We start from the raw sequence: 17247 nt of genomic DNA on the forward strand, positions 1-17247 counted from the left end.
CAATCCTCTTCTAAATGCGTCGCAAAACGAAAATCTTTGGACTATCCAACGAAAGTGCGGCCGCAGGACCCTTAGTAAATGCGCCCCTATATCTTCCAATATCCTAGAACAGTGGTGGCGAACCTATGGCACTGGTGCCGGAGGTGGCACTCAGACCCTTTTCTGTGGGCACCCAGGCCTTCACTCCAACACAGAGTTTGCCAGCTAGGACTTAAGCTTTTCTCCTGTGATCCAATACAGCCCAGGACGCGGCATGCTCAGCGCTATTTGGCTGTCAGGACTACAGGAGGAGCGAGAAGATGTGGATAGAGATGGATTGTCATTGGAGCTCCTGCTCAGGGTCCTCTGATTCTTCCTCTCCAGGGCACCCTGGAGGGAAGCTATAAACCAAATTTCTACATCATCTTTCTATTGTATTGGTAATCTCAGGACGCTAATATGATTAAAACCTGTGATACAGCAGGGATTAATTAAATTGTCATGTTGGCACTTTGTGGCATATAAGTGGGTTTTGGTTGTAGCTTGGGCACTGTGTCTCCAAAAGGTTCGCCATCACTGCCCTAGAATAACACTAAGGTGACTCAATGAACAGCACTCATCTCAATGCTAAATAAAATCTTCTCACTGAAGCGAGGAGAGCGTCGCTGGAGCGCGGCTGGGTAAGTGAGGCTGCCGGAAAGAGGGGGCATACGGAGGCACACGGGTGCCCCTGAGACCCGAAACATGGATCGCAGGAGCACCCCTGACAGCTGTTAATCACTTACTGGTTTAATTTGGGTCCAGGTACAGAACAGAAACAGGGTTTTAAAATTTGGGTTTGGACAAACTCAGTCGAACCCAAATTTTAGTCGTCTCTAATCTGTAGATATTCAGTCAGTGGATTGGCAGAAGGCTTGTTATTAGTCCTTAAAGAGGACCTGTCACCCAGAAATTCGACACTAGGAGATGTTACTAAAGTAAGCAGCTCCTAATGCTAAAACGAGTGCCGCAGTGTTACAATGATAGCGTTATCAGAAACCTTGGACCGCGGTTCAGCGTATTCATGAGGGGTGGTCCGAGGTGTTGCCTCTTCCCCGGACCGCCCTGCTTGCTCCATAGGCCGGCGGTGACTGCTGTACGTCATGTGGCAGTCACCGCCAACAATCCCACCCCCTCATGAATACAACGGAACGCTTTGAGATCGGTGTGGAGTTTCTATTGTACTCCACAGCGGTGTTAGATATCGGAGTTTTCTGATAACTCTATCATTGTAACACTGCGGCGTTTGTTTTAGCATTTTAGTAAGCAGCTCCTATGCCGAATTTCTGGATGACAGGTGCTCTTTAAGGGCATCAGTCTGCCCCAATGTGATAGAAGTGATGGAACCTCAGGCTACATTCACACACATGTATGGGGAACGTATATACGGCCGACGTATATATGGCCGATATACGTCCCCCATACACTTCTTTGGGCTCACTGCCCTGTACGGGAGCGGTACAGTGCAGCACACGTGCGGCACCGCTCGGTAGCCCAGGAAAAGATAGGACATGTCCTATCTTTTCCCGTATTACGGCGCCGTGCGCCATAACTTCCTATGGAGAGGGGCGGGGGTTAGCGGTGCTCACCGCCTCCTCCTCTCCCTGCGCTGCCGTGTGCCCGCCGTGCTACGGTGCGGTGGGCACACGGCAGTGTGCATGTAGCCTTACAGCGATATTCCCAGGCTTTGCTGAGAGATTGGCGTTTAGAGGACTCACTGATAACTCACTTTGCCCCAAACTCGCAGCTTTCTGATCCTTGTTGAATATAAGAAAATAATAATTACATTGTTTATTCGGTTGAAAAAAGACACAAGGGAGGGTAGGGATTGGATGAGGAAGGGATTTAGGGGAAACAATTCTATAAAACATTACATCAATGTTATTTAGGTAAAAGGCATCTAGCCCCTTCCTCAGGTCACATGTCATGGGTAACGGGTGGCACCTGAGGACTGTGTTATCGGTTACCTGTCAGGTTGGGCTTAGAAAATTCAATGAAAAACACTAAAGAAGAGTAAAATGTGTTAATATCCCACTTCTTGTACATCAGCAAAGGGGTTAATGCTCTGCTCCTTCTCGGCTTGGACACTGACATTACATATACATTGCATCCGCTATAAATTCTGTAGATCTGCTCTATGGGGCTTATTTACTAAGGCTCCACGGACGCACTTTCGTCCGATTTTCCCACGTTTTCGGGATTTGCGCCGCTGGGACAGGTATTTAACAGAGGATTGTGTGGTACACGATGGGATTTTGGCGTAGCTGCGCTGCTTTCATGCGACACAAATTAGGGGGACGGACTGTCGGACGATCTGACTGATTCGGACTGAGCGCGGGATTTAACTTATGTCGCAACCAATGCACTTACATGCACCAGGAAGAAGAAGGTGAACTCCGGCGGACCTGAGCGAGGTAGCGACACATGCAGGATATCGGGCGCACGATCTTAGTGAATTGCAGCACAGTGCATTATCGGACAATGCACTCCTCCGGACTGGTAAGTAAATGAGCCCCTATGTGTTGTCTGGATGGATCGGGGATGAAATGAAACAGAGGAGTTCATGAATATTGTGATATGAGGGGGAGGCGGCCCGGGATATATAATATTATACATGATTACTATTCCATTCTTGTGTCCGTTATGTACAGAAACTGCTAGTAAGTGTCTGTTATGTTACTGGAGACTTTTCTATGTATCTGTTACAATAACCAACACTTTTTGCCTTTGTCTGTTGCCTGTCAGCAGTTTATTCTGATGGTTTTTAGTTAATTTTATTAAGAATCAGTAGGTAGAAGATAAACCGTATAAAATCCTCCTCTTCTGTTATTATGACTGTTATGTTGTGAAAAAACACAAAATAAATAAATTTTATTGAAAATAGAATGTGACGGAATGTTGATCTCCTGGCTCCTCCCCCCACGTTATGACATCACGTGGGTATATAAGAAGCTGCGGAACTTAGAAGCCTCTGAGGGTTTGTTGTAGGAGATTGAGGTAAGTCCCCCGTGTCCTGAGCTCCTGTTGTGTCCTTCATTCTCTTCTATCTTTTCTCCTACTTATCAGTAATGGCCATTTCTTTACTTCTCCTCTGTTACAGATTTGGTGCTAGTGAGTGAGAGATTGAGTTTGTGGTAAGTAACAATCTGCCTCTTGCCATTAAGGGTTTTCCTACAGTCACCACCAGGGGGAGCTCAGTGTATACAGCTGCCATGTAGTATGATCATATCTGTATAACTCCATATGTACAGAGCGCCCCCTAGTGGTGACCACCAGATGTATATTGGGAATTATTCTGCTATAGGTTCCTATATATTAGTGATATATATGGAGAATGGAAGGGATAATGGGAAACAGAATGTCCCCCTATCATATATTGTATTATCGGTCTCCATGGTTACCTGTGTTAGATTTATCAGCTCATTACTGTGATATCTTTTCCATTAACCCCATATGTTATATGGTTTTCCAGGAAGAGTTGTCATAGTGTAGATGGGGACATTACTATGTGCATTATCCCTGTGCTCCTCATATAGTAAAGCGGCTTTTGGTCTGGATGGGACTGGGCCTTGTATAACAGGATGGATCTGGGGGGCACTTACATGGGGGGTGATACTGAGGGTCTCGGGTTCTGTGCAGGTCCATAGAGATGGCTATAGATTGGGATCTAGTACAGGTGTAGGAGGGGTAGTGAGAGAAGTAATGAGGAGGGATCTCCAGGTCTTCAGGTCCCGGGGATGAGATCTGGTTATAAAGGTTTAGTAACTGAGACTTTCCTTCTCTTGGCCACTAATGTCTGATGTCCATCATGTCTCCACCTGTAGAAACCATAGAGAAGGTCCTGGACACTCACTGTCTTATGTACTTATAGGATGGAGGACGAGGAAGAGGTGGAGGTGAGGGAGGAGGTGATGGAGGAGATGGAGGAGAACATCGAGCAGGAGATTGTGGAGGTGATGGAGGAGGAGGAGGATAACACCGAGGATGAAGGATGGGAGTCTGCAGAGATGAGGTAAGTTATCAGGGCACAGGTTACAGCATATGATGAGACAAGTCATTGGGGGGGATTTATCATACGATCAGGGGGGGTAAATAATCCTGAGTAATTGGGAGGGGGAAATAATCGTAACTACTGGGGGTTCACTAATAATTGTGAATATTTCAGGGCTTGTACACAAGAAAACTGCCCCCAGGCCCCGATACATCCCCCCATTTATTTTACTGATTTACCTAGAATGGAACAAATAAAGAAATGAAGCTGTTGCCCGTAGCAACCAATCAGATCACATTGTATATTGTCCAATCGGCTTTAGACTAATGGCGGCCTCCACCTTCACCTTCCTGTAGCTGTGACCAATCTTCTCATTATGTAGAGAAATGGGGAGGCCGAGGACATGGAGGACCCCGGGTCTTATACATGAGTGATGTGATTGGCTGCCTCTGTGCTCATGTATAATGACATCACATTGTATCCTGACCTGTATATATCACGTGTCCCATCATATTCTCCTAACAGGCGCTGGTGGTGGACGATCAGGGCATTAGGCGGCCCAATACGGTAATTATACCATACTATTATTCTATATACTGCTATAACCTTATAACCAGGGGGTAATGAGGAGGGGTAAGTACATGGGGGACACCAGACATACATAGAAGGGTGTATGGGGGGTATAAGGGGTATATGGGGGACACCAGAGATACATAGAAGGGTGTATGAGGGGTATAAGGGGTGTATGGGGGACACCAGAGATACATAGAAGGGTGTATAGGGGGTATAAGTGGTATATGGGGTCACCAGAGATACATAGAAGGGTGTATGGGGGGTATAAGTGGTATATGGGGTCACCAGAGATACATAGAAGGGTGTATGGGGGGTATAAGTGGTATATGGGGGACACCAGAGGTACATAGAAGGGGACGTATGGGGAGTATAAGGGGTATATGGGGGACACCAGAGATACATAGAAGGGTGTATGGGGGTATAAGGGGTATATGGGGGACACCAGAGATACATAGAAGGGAGTATGGGGGGCATAAGGGGTATATGGGGGACACCAGAGATACATAGAAGGGTGTATGGGGGGTATAAGTGGTATATGGGGGACACCAGAGGTACATAGAAGGGAGTATGGGGGGTATAAGGGGTATATGGGGGGCATCAGAGATACATAGAAGGGTGTATGGGGGGTATAAGTGGTATATGGGGTCACCAGAGATACATAGAAGGGTGTATGGGGAGTATAAGGGGTATATGGGGGACATGTCATGTAGGGTATATAGAAGACATGTGGGGTATATGGGGGGCATAAGGGGTATGTGGGGGACATGAGGGGTATATGGGGGACATGAGGGGTATATGGGGGACATGTGGGGTATATGGGGGACATAAGGGGTATATAGAGGACATAAGGGGTATATAGAGGACATAAGGGGTATATGGGGGACATGAGGGGTATATGGGGGACATGGGGGATATATGGAGAGCATTATGGGTATATAGGGGACATGTGGGGTAAATGGGGAACATAAGGGGCATCTGATGAACATAAGGGGTAGAAGAAGGACATAAGAGGTATATGGAGAAAATGAGGGGTATATAGGGGACATAAGGGGTATATGATGGACATAAGGGGTATATGGGGGACATGAGGGGTATATGGGGGACATGAGGGGTATATGGGGGACATGTGAGGTTATGGGGGACATAAGGGGTATATGGAGCACATGAGGGGTATATAGAGAACATAAGGGGTATATAGAGGACATGAGGGGTATATGATGGACCTAAGGGGTATATGAAGCACATAAGGGGTATATGGGGGACATGAGGGGTATATGGAGAACATGAGGGGTATATGGGGGACATGAGGGGTATATGATGGACATAAGGGGTATATGGGGGACATAAGGGGTATATGGAGAACATAAGGGGTATATAGAGGACATGAGGGGTATATGATGGGTATAAGGGGGGAATGTGTAGGGCAGTTCCAGTTACCAGCGCTGTGTTTCTCTTTTAGGATAACAACAGTACGAATGTTACGATTCTTTGACCTGTTTGATAACACGTGAGTATAGAACATTTCCTTTATCCCATGAAGTTCTAGAATAATCTAGAACAAGTGTCCTCCAATCCCTTCCCCCCAGTCTCCATATTATCTGCCCCCAGAATATAAGACTGATTTATCATAGAGATTTCATTCCTATTCTGTCTCATATAGCGAGGAGGGAGATGGAGCTGAAGAAGAGGAGGAGGAGGAATGGGAGGAGCTGAGAGTGCTGGAGGAGGAGGAGGAGGAGGAAGACCTGGAAGTGAAGGAGGAGGCGGAGGTGGAGGTAGAACAGCAGAGAGCAGAGGAGGATGCGGAGGGGAAAATCCTGGATGTGGAGGAGGAGGAGGAACATCTAGAGGATCAGGAGGAGGAGGAACATCTGGAGGATCAGGAGGAGGAGATCGGTGATGAGGATGTGGAGGAGATATATGTGGAGGAGAACATCATAGAGAGTCCTAGAAGGTAAATGTAGAGTGCGAATACAATCAGCAGATTCCACACAGACATTATGGATATATTCAGTCATCATCAGAGATTTTTACTTCTTATATTGATGTCAGTGTTTTCTTTTGTAGACCTTCAGGACTGGAGGTGATTGAGGCCTGGCCGAGCGAGGAGTCTCTACAGTAAGTATGAGGAATATATAGGACCACATTTACATTACTGGGGTCCACATGGGGGTCACATACTCTCATGCAGTGACCTCTGCCCCTACACATAACCCATATTAACCCCTAACCCTCCACATGAAGATTTATCTGCTTATTATTTCTTGTAGGCCAAGACGCAAATGGTGGAAACCAAAGTGTCTGAGCCGGGGGAGCAGCCGCAAGAGGTAAGTGGCCATTTACCTTCTGCCTACCCGTAGTGATCACTAGGGGGCGCTCATTAAAAATAGTGATGCACATCCCTGCATTCTGCATAACAAATTATACTTCATCGTGATTTATTATTCCAGGCCGTGTACTGGGAAGTGGCGAAAAAATTCCAAATGCAGAGAAAATGGTGAAAAAACACATTTGCGCCATTTTTTTGTAGGCTCTGATTTTATGGCTATCACTGTGCGCCCCTAATGACAGGTCTACTTTATTCTTTGGGTCAGTGAGATCACGGGGATAACAGATTTGTAAAGGTTTTATAATGTTTTCATACATTTACAAAAATTAAAACCTCCTGAACATAAAACTTTTTGGGGGATATTGCCATCTTCTGGCGCTAATACATTCTTTATACTTTGGTGTACGGAGCTGTGGGGGGTGTCAGTTTTTCTACTTTTGATGACGTTTTTAATGCTACCATTTGGGGACTGTCAGAACCTTTGATCACTTTTTATTGAATTTTTTATGTTTTTCAAAATGGCAAAAAAAGGGCCATTTACAACTTTGGGCGCTTTTTCCTGTTACAGGTTAAACGCAGTGAAAAACCGTTATTATATTGTGATAGATCGGGCATTTTCGGACGCGGCGATACCTAATGTGTTTTTTTTTAAGCTTTTTTTATTTTTACTTTTACTATTTTTCAGACCATTTAGGGTCCTTTAACCCTAGGTTGTCTGATTGATCCTACCATATACTACAGTATGGCAGTATATGGGGATTTTCTTCCTAATTCATTACAATGTGCAATTAGCACATTGTAATGAAATTCTTAAAACGAGACGGAAGACCCAAGGCTGTCATGACGCCCGATCGCCGCACCCCGATGACGTCACCAAGGGCATAACACTGCAATATGCAGTAAAGACTTACCGGCTTAGCCCGTGAGCCCTCTCCTCGTATCCGCACCCGGCGTGCGCCGTACTATTATGGCGCTTGTCATTAAGGGTCAAGGTTCTTCTTCAGATTTTCCGGCCTTGGGGATCACCTGTAATTCTGCATCACTGACATCAATAATAATAATAATTTTTATCTTTCTTCAGCAGAAGCAGCGGAGGGGACAGAAGACCCTCCAGGTAAGTACATGACATTTACCCTATGGGATGATGTAGACTCCGCAGTCTCTGACACAATCCTCCGGCTTATGTCTCCTGCAGGTTCCTCCGTTTTTTTCTTTGCTGCTTTGCTCCTAAGGCAATGGAGTAAATTACCATCAGTCCCAGGGGCGTAACAATTGGGCCCATTGGGGGGTGGGGGCCTGCACCGACACACTGCCGCGGAGGCATAACAACAACCGGCAGTGGGGTGTAGTAACACCCACCTCATCTGTGCCCATCTGCCCGCCCAATCTCCCTCATTCCTCCCTACCCACGTGCTGCTGCCGGCCAGGCTTCATCCGTGGCTGAGCAGCCAACCCCTGCAGGTCCTGACCTCTGCCCTTCCTCTACACATGCGGCCAATCTGTGGTCTTCAGCTCCGTGGATGGAGCAATGGCAGACTACCGCCTCATCCTTGGCCCGGTATGTGGCCGCTGGCCCGTCTCATTTGTTGCCCATTCCCCAGCCAACTGCCTGTCTTATTGGAGGCTTAATATGCAGCTGCTGGCCCAGCTCAACCGCGCCCTGTTCTGCAGCCGCCAGCCAGCCCACCTCAAGCGCGGTCCGGCTCATCCGTGGCCCGTTCCACAGCCGCCGGCCCGCCCGCCTCATTCATGGCCCGCCTCATCCGTCACCCGATCCGCAGCCGCCCTGCTCATCTGCAGCTACCAGCACAGCAGTATCTACAGCCAAGCCTCCCCTGCCTGCACGCCAGAAAATGTAAGTGTGTATATATGTATGTGTGTATGTATTTGTAAATGGAGAGAAGGTTGATACTCCGGCACTCACAAAATCTTGATAAAATCCAAAAATTCTTTATTCCATATTATTTAAAAATGCAGGTCACATATCGCACATCCATATCCACTAGATCTAGTGGATATGGATGTGCATATGTGACCCTGCATATATGTGTATTCATGTATATCACTGCATAATTGTGTACGTATCACTGAATATATGTATGTATGAGAGTAAAAGTGTATAAAAGGGTCTGTATGAGTGAAGTTTCTGATCAGTTTCTGAAAACATAGGGATTGGGCAATTTTGATAACAACTTTCCAATCCTATCGATCCTCATATCTCCCGACATGTAATAGACAGTCACCCGAGCCAGCCCGATACTGATATATGCAAACAAGTCTGATCTGTCATGTATGAGGCGCCTTCATCTGATGTCTCTTGTACTTTGCAGATCACTGATGAGGTGGAAGAACCTGGGATTGTATAACAATGGTCTTCTATGTGATGTAAGGATAGAAGACGCTGCTGTACGGAGTCCTCCCGGCTTTATCCCTCTGGAACACGTTCTCCATGTCTTCTCCTAAAAGGTTCAAAAACTTTGGAGGCCTCTGTGTCACCCCTGACATTGGGAAAGCCGGGAAGTGTAGATTTTGGCCGTGCAGAAAACTTCTCTCTGCTAAATTCTTCTGCAATGACGAAAAATCTCCATTTGTAGGATTCTAGATGGAGCGGTATCTACATGTATATGGAGAGGAGAAATAAAAACATGGATAAGAGGAAATAATCTCCAGTTTCCTGTGTTGTATTTTCCAGAGTAAAATGAGTGTAAGTCGCTCGGGGGTCGGTGTATAAGAGTTGGCTGCACATGAATGAGTTGCTGGTATCATGAGTCCGGTGGTTACGTGGAGTGTTACCTGGACTGTGTTATAGGACTCTGGGGATTACAAGGTTTGGAGGAGTTTGGCGCCTGTTCCCAGCAGTAAGGTCTACAAGGTAGTGTCACTAGAATTAGTCACCTTCCCCCATGGGGTGAGGCTGTTTTGGAGGACATGGAGATGGTCCTATGTGGGCACCAGTACAAAGGCAAGTATTCGCCATCAAGACTTCTCCACAGACAGTACGAGGATGGGGACCCCCATATTCTTATGGTAAACCCCCTTGTGGCTAGGCTCCTGGTGTCTACCCTCATCATTCCCCAATTGGTCTATGACATTACATTGTTATATAGGGCACCTACACACTGCTCTCCAGCCTGGCTCTTCTATATGGACCTACAGCAAATCCTACAGAACATCCCCAGAATTATCAGGACACGACATCATCAGTTTTCATCAGGATTTCCCTTCCCTAGAGCGGAGCTAGAATATCGGAGAACACACATGGACAGGGGCTTATGGAAGAAGCCGCCATTTGTCTTTGATTGTGGAACCTCTAAAAGAAATTTTGTTTTACCTATTTACATTTTTGAACATCAAATAGAAACATAAACACTTCAGGGTGTAATATTATACCCAAAACAGAACATACAGAGGCAAAACCCTGTGAGGGGCACAACAATAATAGTTATGGATTAGTGAGATGGGGGAGTAGAAGAGAGGGATAAAAAGGGAGCAGAGGAAGGAGAAGAGGGAAAGAGATAAATAAATGGGGAGGGGAGCACATGGGGTCGGCTCCGGGTATCAGTAGGCCCCGGGGTGACAGAGCCTCAGTAATACGCTTTGCAGGAAACCCCAGGTAGCGGCATTAAAATCCAGAAACTAAAAGTCTCCTGTTCCCCAAAATATTCCCTAGTTCATTCTACCAAACAGCCCCCTCATGGTTATTTTATAAAAAGCCCCCCTCACCCCCTATGGATTCCTTACGTACAGCCTTATGTGAGGCCCCCACAACTCTGGGCCCGGGCACTTGTCTGGGTCTGCCCAGTGCTGTCCCCGGCCCTGGTCGCAGTGTATCAGGCTCTCGGTATATATCACTGTAACTGTGAAGCCAGTGGCCACTGATGGAGGATCCATAGATCTCCAGCGAGCAAGGATACGTGCATGTTCAACGCCCCTGCCAAAGCATAAGCAAGCTGGTAGTTGCGAATAGCGCCCTCTCCAGGTCAGGAGCTGTTATGGGGAGTCATGAACCCTCTAGGATGTTTCTAGAACTTGGAATATTGTGTAATTGCAGCTGTAGATACTGCCTGGTAAGGTAACAGTTAATTGGTATATATAATTATCCAAAGATATGTCTGCTATACAAGCTGGAAGGTGATTGGAGAGGTGCTACCACCTGACCAGGGGGAGTATGAAAACGTCTGCTGGGTGAGAGCACAGGGTTTTAGTCTAGTCAGAGTGAGAGAATCCATCTTGGAGTCAGTCTGTCTGTCTGAGCAGTCCAAGGTCTTAGCAGACAGTCAGACTGCAGGGTCTTATCCCAGAGAGAGTGAGCAGCACACCTTCAGTGCTCCCACAGCCATCAATCCCAGGAGATTCTAGTGCCTCAGGCCTACTGCCTGGCACCCAGGGCAAGTCTGGAGACGTAAGCCCAGAACTGCAGCTTCCACCACTTGCACTCAGTTCCATCTGAACCAGCCCAGCATCTGCTTTCAGGCTGCGTGCACCTTTCCTGCGGACCGACTCTCCATGACCTTCCCAGCATAAGGAATCTGCTGTTATCTGTTTCTGGCCCATTGCCTGCTGTTCAATAAGGAACTGTAAGTAGATTTGCACAACGTTGCCTCCATCTGATCCCTGGATACGGCTACTTGTCACCACCACGGGCTTCCCCATCCATTACCCAGGGACTCATGTTACAGACACTCAGGGGCTGCCCCCGGGAGAACCAGTATATCAGCCTCTCCCTCCATATTTCTTGTACACACCACCTGCTGGAGACCTGCCAGGCTGTAGTACAGCCCTCCGGTCCCCATACCAAGCACCATGACACTAGCGTGCCTAGGCCACAATCGCCAGATACAACCTGGGATTGTATAACAATGGCCTTCTATGTGATGTAAGGATAGAAGACGCTACTGTACGTGGTGCTCCCGGCTTTATCCCTCTGGAACACGTTCTCCATGTCTTCTCCTAAAAAGTTCAAAAACTTTGGAGGCCTCTGTGTCACCCCTGACATTGGGAAAGCCGGGAAGTGTAGATTTTGGCCGTGCAGCGACTTCTCTCTGCTAAATTCTTCTGCAATAACGTAAAATCTCCATTTGTAGGATTCTAGATGGAGCGGTATCTACATGTATATGGAGAGGAGAAATAAAAACATGGATAAGAGGAAATAATCTCCAGTTTCCTGCGTTGTATTTTCCAGCGTAAAATGAGTGTAAGTCGCTCGGGGGTCGGTGTATAAGAGTTGGCTGCACATGAATGAGTTGCTGGTATCATGAGTCCGGTGGTTACGTGGAGTGTTACCTGGACTGTGTTATAGGACTCTGAGGATTACAAGGTTTGGAGGAGTTTGGCGCCTGTTCCCAGCAGTAAGGTCTACAAGGTAGTGTCACTAGAATTAGTCACCTTCCCCCATGGGGTGAGGCTGTTTTGGAGGACATGGAGATGGTCCTATGTGGGCACCAGTACAAAGGCAAGTATTCATCATCAAGACTTCTCCCCAGACAGTACGAGGATGTGGACCCCCATATTCTTACGGTAAACCCCCTTGTGGCTAGGCTCCTGGTGTCTACCCTCATCATTCCCCAATTGGTCTATGACATTACATTGTTATATAGGGCACCTACACACTGCTCTCCAGCCTGGTTCTTCTATATGGACCTACAGCAAATCCTACAGAACATCCCCAGAATTATCAGGACACGACATCATCAGTTTTCATAAGGATTTCACGTCACTAGAGCGGAGCTAGAATATCGGAGAACACACATGGACAGGGGCTTATGGAAGAAGCCGCCATTTGTCTTTGATTGTGGAACCTCTAAAAGAAATTTTGTTTTACCTATTTACATTTTTGAACATCAAATAGAAACATAAACACTTCAGGGTGTAATATTATACCCAAAACAGAACATACAGAGGCAAAACCCTGTGAGGGGCACAACAATAATAGCTATGGATTAGTGAGATGGGGGAGTAGAAGAGAGGGATAAAAAGGGAGCAGAGGAAGGAGAAGAGGGAAAGAGATAAATAAATGGGGAGGGGAGCACATGGGGTCGGCTCCAGGTATCAGTAGGCCCCGGGGTGACAGAGCCTCAGTAATACGCTTTGCAGGAAACCCCAGGTAGCGGCATTAAAATCCAGAAACTAAAAGTCTCTTGTTCCCCAAAATATTCCCTAGTTCATTCTACCAAACAGCCCCCTCATGGTTATTTTATAAAAAGCCCCCCTCACCCCCTATGGATTCCTTACGTACAGCCTTATGTGAGGCCCCCACAACTCTGGGCCCGGGCACTTGTCTGGGTCTGCCCAGTGCTGTCCCCGGCCCTGGTCGCAGTGTATCAGGCTCTCGGTATATATCACTGTAACTGTGAAGCCAGTGGCCACTGATGGAGGATCCATAGATCTCCAGCGAGCAAGGATACGTGCATGTTCAACGCCCCTGCCAAAGCATAAGCAAGCTGGTAGTTGCGAATAGCGCCCTCTCCAGGTCAGGAGCTGTTATGGGGAGTCATGAACCCTCTAGGATGTTTCTAGAACTTGGAATATTGTGTAATTGCAGCTGTAGATACTGCCTGGTAAGGTAACAGTTAATTGGTATATATAATTATCCAAAGATATGTCTGCTATACAAGCTGGAAGGTGATTGGAGAGGTGCTACCACCTGACCAGGGGGAGTATGAAAACGTCTGCTGGGTGGGAGCACAGGGTTTTAGTCTAGTCAGAGTGAGAGAATCCATCTTGGAGTCAGTCTGTCTGTCTGAGCAGTCCAAGGTCTTAGCAGACAGTCAGACTGCAGGGTCTTATCCCAGAGAGAGTGAGCAGCACACCTTCAGTGCTCCCACAGCCATCAATCCCAGGAGATTCTAGTGCCTCAGGCCTACTGCCTGGCACCCAGGGCAAGTCTGGAGACGTAAGCCCAGAACTGCAGCTTCCACCACTTGCACTCAGTTCCATCTGAACCAGCCCAGCATCTGCTTTCAGGCTGCGTGCACCTTTCCTGCGGACCGACTCTCCATGACCTTCCCAGCATAAGGAATCTGCTGTTATCTGTTTCTGGCCCATTGCCTGCTGTTCAATAAGGAACTGTAAGTAGATTTGCACAACGTTGCCTCCATCTGATCCCTGGATACGGCTACTTGTCACCACCACGGGCTTCCCCATCCATTACCCAGGGACTCATGTTACAGACACTCAGGGGCTGCCCCCGGGAGAACCAGTATATCAGCCTCTCCCTCCATATTTCTTGTACACACCACCTGCTGGAGACCTGCCAGGCTGTAGTACAGCCCTCCGGTCCCCATACCAAGCACCATGACACTAGCGTGCCTAGGCCACAATCGCCAGATACAACCTGGGATTGTATAACAATGGCCTTCTATGTGATGTAAGGATAGAAGACGCTACTGTACGTGGTGCTCCCGGCTTTATCCCTCTGGAACACGTTCTCCATGTCTTCTCCTAAAAAGTTCAAAAACTTTGGAGGCCTCTGTGTCACCCCTGACATTGGGAAAGCCGGGAAGTGTAGATTTTGGCCGTGCAGCGACTTCTCTCTGCTAAATTCTTCTGCAATAACATAAAATCTCCATTTGTAGGATTCTAGATGGAGCGGGATCTACATGTATATGGAGAGGAGAAATAAAAACATGGATAAGAGGAAATAATCTCCAGTTTCCTGCGTTGTATTTTCCAGCGTAAAATGAGTGTAAGTCGCTCGGGGGTCGGTGTATAAGAGTTGGCTGCACATGAATGAGTTGCTGGTATCATGAGTCCGGTGGTTACGTGGAGTGTTACCTGGACTGTGTTATAGGACTCTGAGGATTACAAGGTTTGGAGGAGTTTGGCGCCTGTTCCCAGCAGTAAGGTCTACAAGGTAGTGTCACTAGAATTAGTCACCTTCCCCCATGGGGTGAGGCTGTTTTGGAGGACATGGAGATGGTCCTATGTGGGCACCAGTACAAAGGCAAGTATTCATCATCAAGACTTCTCCCCAGACAGTACGAGGATGTGGACCCCCATATTCTTACGGTAAACCCCCTTGTGGCTAGGCTCCTGGTGTCTACCCTCATCATTCCCCAATTGGTCTATGACAGCGGTGGCGAACCTATGGCACGCGTGCCAGAGAGGGCACGCAGAGCCCTCACTGCTGGCACGCGCCCCATCCCCCCAACCACTGCCAGGTGCGGACAGGTAATGTGTCAGTGCCGACTGAACACTGGTCGCTAAGGCAGCTGTTCTTTCTGTCCCTAAGGTACCTGCTCTCTACCAAATTTACTGCAGGCTCCGGAGCGCTGCTGTCTTCTCACAGATTAACGCACATTACAAGAATTTATGCAGGCAGCAGCACGGAGCCCGTCACAGGTCAGAGGTTGTGTGGGAGGAATCACTGACGCTGGATACTCACCCAGCGTCTGCTTTATGGTTCCTTTCCACGTGCTGTCAGAACGATCTACAGATGATTTGAACTGCAGGACAGAGTTCTGGCTGTGAGAAGGTGAGCGGGTGAGCTTTCAGATCTGCTCAATCTCCTGTGTCCTGTTTGGCCATCTGTGTCACTCGACCCTACAATCTGCCCTGATCTCAGTCATTGAGTGTATAATGACTGCTGTAAACCAAGCTCAGACAGTCCTGTGTAAAACTTTACCTTATCATACTTGATTACACAGGACTACCTCCTTATGTGTAGGAAAAAGCACCAGTCCTATTCATACCTCCCAACTTTTGGGCAAGAGAAAGAGGGACACAAAGCCCCTCCCCCTTTTTCTAAACCACGCCCACTGTCCCACCCACAGGCATAGTATAATATCTACCTTGATGGTGCCCCCATGGTACAACACCCCTTAATTTGCCCCCATGGTACAACACCCCTTAATTTGCCCCCCCCCCCTTCCCGTGGACCAATATAATATCCCCTAATGCAACTCTGCAACATGTAAACCATATAAGACCCCTCTTTAATTTTATTCTGCCTTTACATTTGGTTTTGCACTTTTATTTATCTCCCCAAACTTACACATAATACTATCTGAACTCCTACACCTACCCCTTCTCACATGGTGTAGTCCCAGTTCTCTATCCTCCTCATTTTGTTCCCTTCTGTCCTCCATCCTCCTCCTGTAGCCCCCTTCCCTATATCCTTCTCCTGTTCTCTATCCTCCTCATTCTGTGGCCTCCTGTCCTCCAGCCTCCTCCTGTAGCCTCCTGTCCTCCAGTCTCCTCCTGTAGTCTCCTGGCCTCTATCCTCCTCCTGTAGCCTCCTGTCCTCCAGCCTCCTCCTGTAACTCCTGTCCTCCAGCCTCCTCCTGTAACCTCCTGTCCTCCATCCTCCTCCTGTAGCTCCTGTCCTCCATCCTAATCCTGTAGCCTCCTGTCCTCTACCCTTCTCCTGTAGCCTCCTGTCCTCTATCCTCCTCCTGTAGCCTCCTGTCCTCTATCCTCCTCCTGTAGCCTCCTGTCCTCTATCCTCCTCCTGTAGCCTCCTGTCCTCCATCCTCCTCCTGTAGCCTTCTGTCCTCTATCCTCTTCCTGTAGCTCCTGTCCTCTATCCTCCTCCTGTAGCTCCTGTCCTCCATCCTCCTCCTGTAACTCCTGTCCTCCATCCTCCTCCTGTAACCTCCTGTCCTCCATCCTCCTCCTGTAGCTCCTGTCCTCCATCCTCCTCCTGTAGCTCCTGTCCTCTACCCTCCTCCTGTAGCCTCCTGTCCTCTATCCTCCTCCTGTCCTCTATCCTCCTCCTGTAGACTCCTGTCCCCCAGCCTCCTCTAGCATCATCCTGTCCTCCAGCCTCCTGTCCCCCAACCTCCTCTAGCTTCATCCTGTCCTCCAGCCTCCTGTCCCCCAGCCTCCTCCAGCATCATCCTGTCCCCCAGCCTCCTCCTCCTGTACCCCAGCCTCCTCTAGCATCATCCTGTCCTCCAGCCTCCTGTCCCCCAGCCTCCTCTAGCATCATCCTGTCCTCCAGCCTCCTGTCCCCCAGCCTCCTCCAGCATCATCCTGTCCTCCAGCCTCCTGTCCCCCAGCCTCCTCCTCCTGTACCCCAGCCTCCTCTAGCATCATCCTGTCCTCCAGCCTCCTCTAGCATCATCCTGTCCTCCAGCCTCCTGTCCCCCAGCCTCCTCTAGCATCATCCTGTCCTCCAGCCTCCTGTCCCCCAGCCTCCTCTAGCATCATCCTGTCCTCCAGCCTCCTCCTCCTGTACCCCAGCCTCCTTCAGCATCATCCTGTCCTCCAGCCTCCTCCTCCTGTCCCCCAGCCTCCTCTAGCATCATCCTGTCCTCCAGCCTCCTGTCCCCCAGCCTCCTCTAGCATCATCCTGTCCTCCAGCCTCCTGTCCCCCAGCCTCCTCTAGCATCATCCT

The 17247-nt window shown here is 48.4% G+C and overlaps 1 protein-coding gene across 3 annotated transcripts; it reads left to right on the plus strand.

Annotated features, from left to right (window-relative positions):
- The first annotated feature begins 2914 nt into the window (after window positions 1–2914).
- LOC140068689 (uncharacterized) lies at window positions 2915–9574 on the plus strand. Of its 3 annotated transcripts, XM_072114076.1 has the most exons (11): window positions 2915–3015; window positions 3119–3152; window positions 3890–4030; window positions 4535–4576; window positions 6042–6089; window positions 6243–6536; window positions 6650–6700; window positions 6853–6909; window positions 7993–8025; window positions 8107–8766; window positions 9242–9574. In XM_072114076.1, the coding sequence occupies exons 3-10, from the start codon at window positions 3891–3893 to the stop codon at window positions 8153–8155; spliced, it is 714 nt and encodes a 237-aa protein (XP_071970177.1). In that variant the 5' UTR covers window positions 2915–3015; window positions 3119–3152; window position 3890; the 3' UTR covers window positions 8156–8766; window positions 9242–9574. The 3 variants fall into 3 exon arrangements, with proteins under 3 accessions (XP_071970177.1, XP_071970176.1, XP_071970178.1); XM_072114075.1 differs by lacking the exon at window positions 2915–3015 and having other exon boundaries at window positions 3054–3152; XM_072114077.1 differs by lacking the exon at window positions 2915–3015 and having other exon boundaries at window positions 3054–3152; window positions 7996–8025.
- The last annotated feature ends 7673 nt before the right edge of the window (window positions 9575–17247 follow it).

Source organism: Engystomops pustulosus, chromosome 7 (genome assembly GCF_040894005.1).
Source record: "Engystomops pustulosus chromosome 7, aEngPut4.maternal, whole genome shotgun sequence".
In the NCBI taxonomy this organism is placed as follows: Eukaryota; Metazoa; Chordata; class Amphibia; order Anura; family Leptodactylidae; genus Engystomops; species Engystomops pustulosus.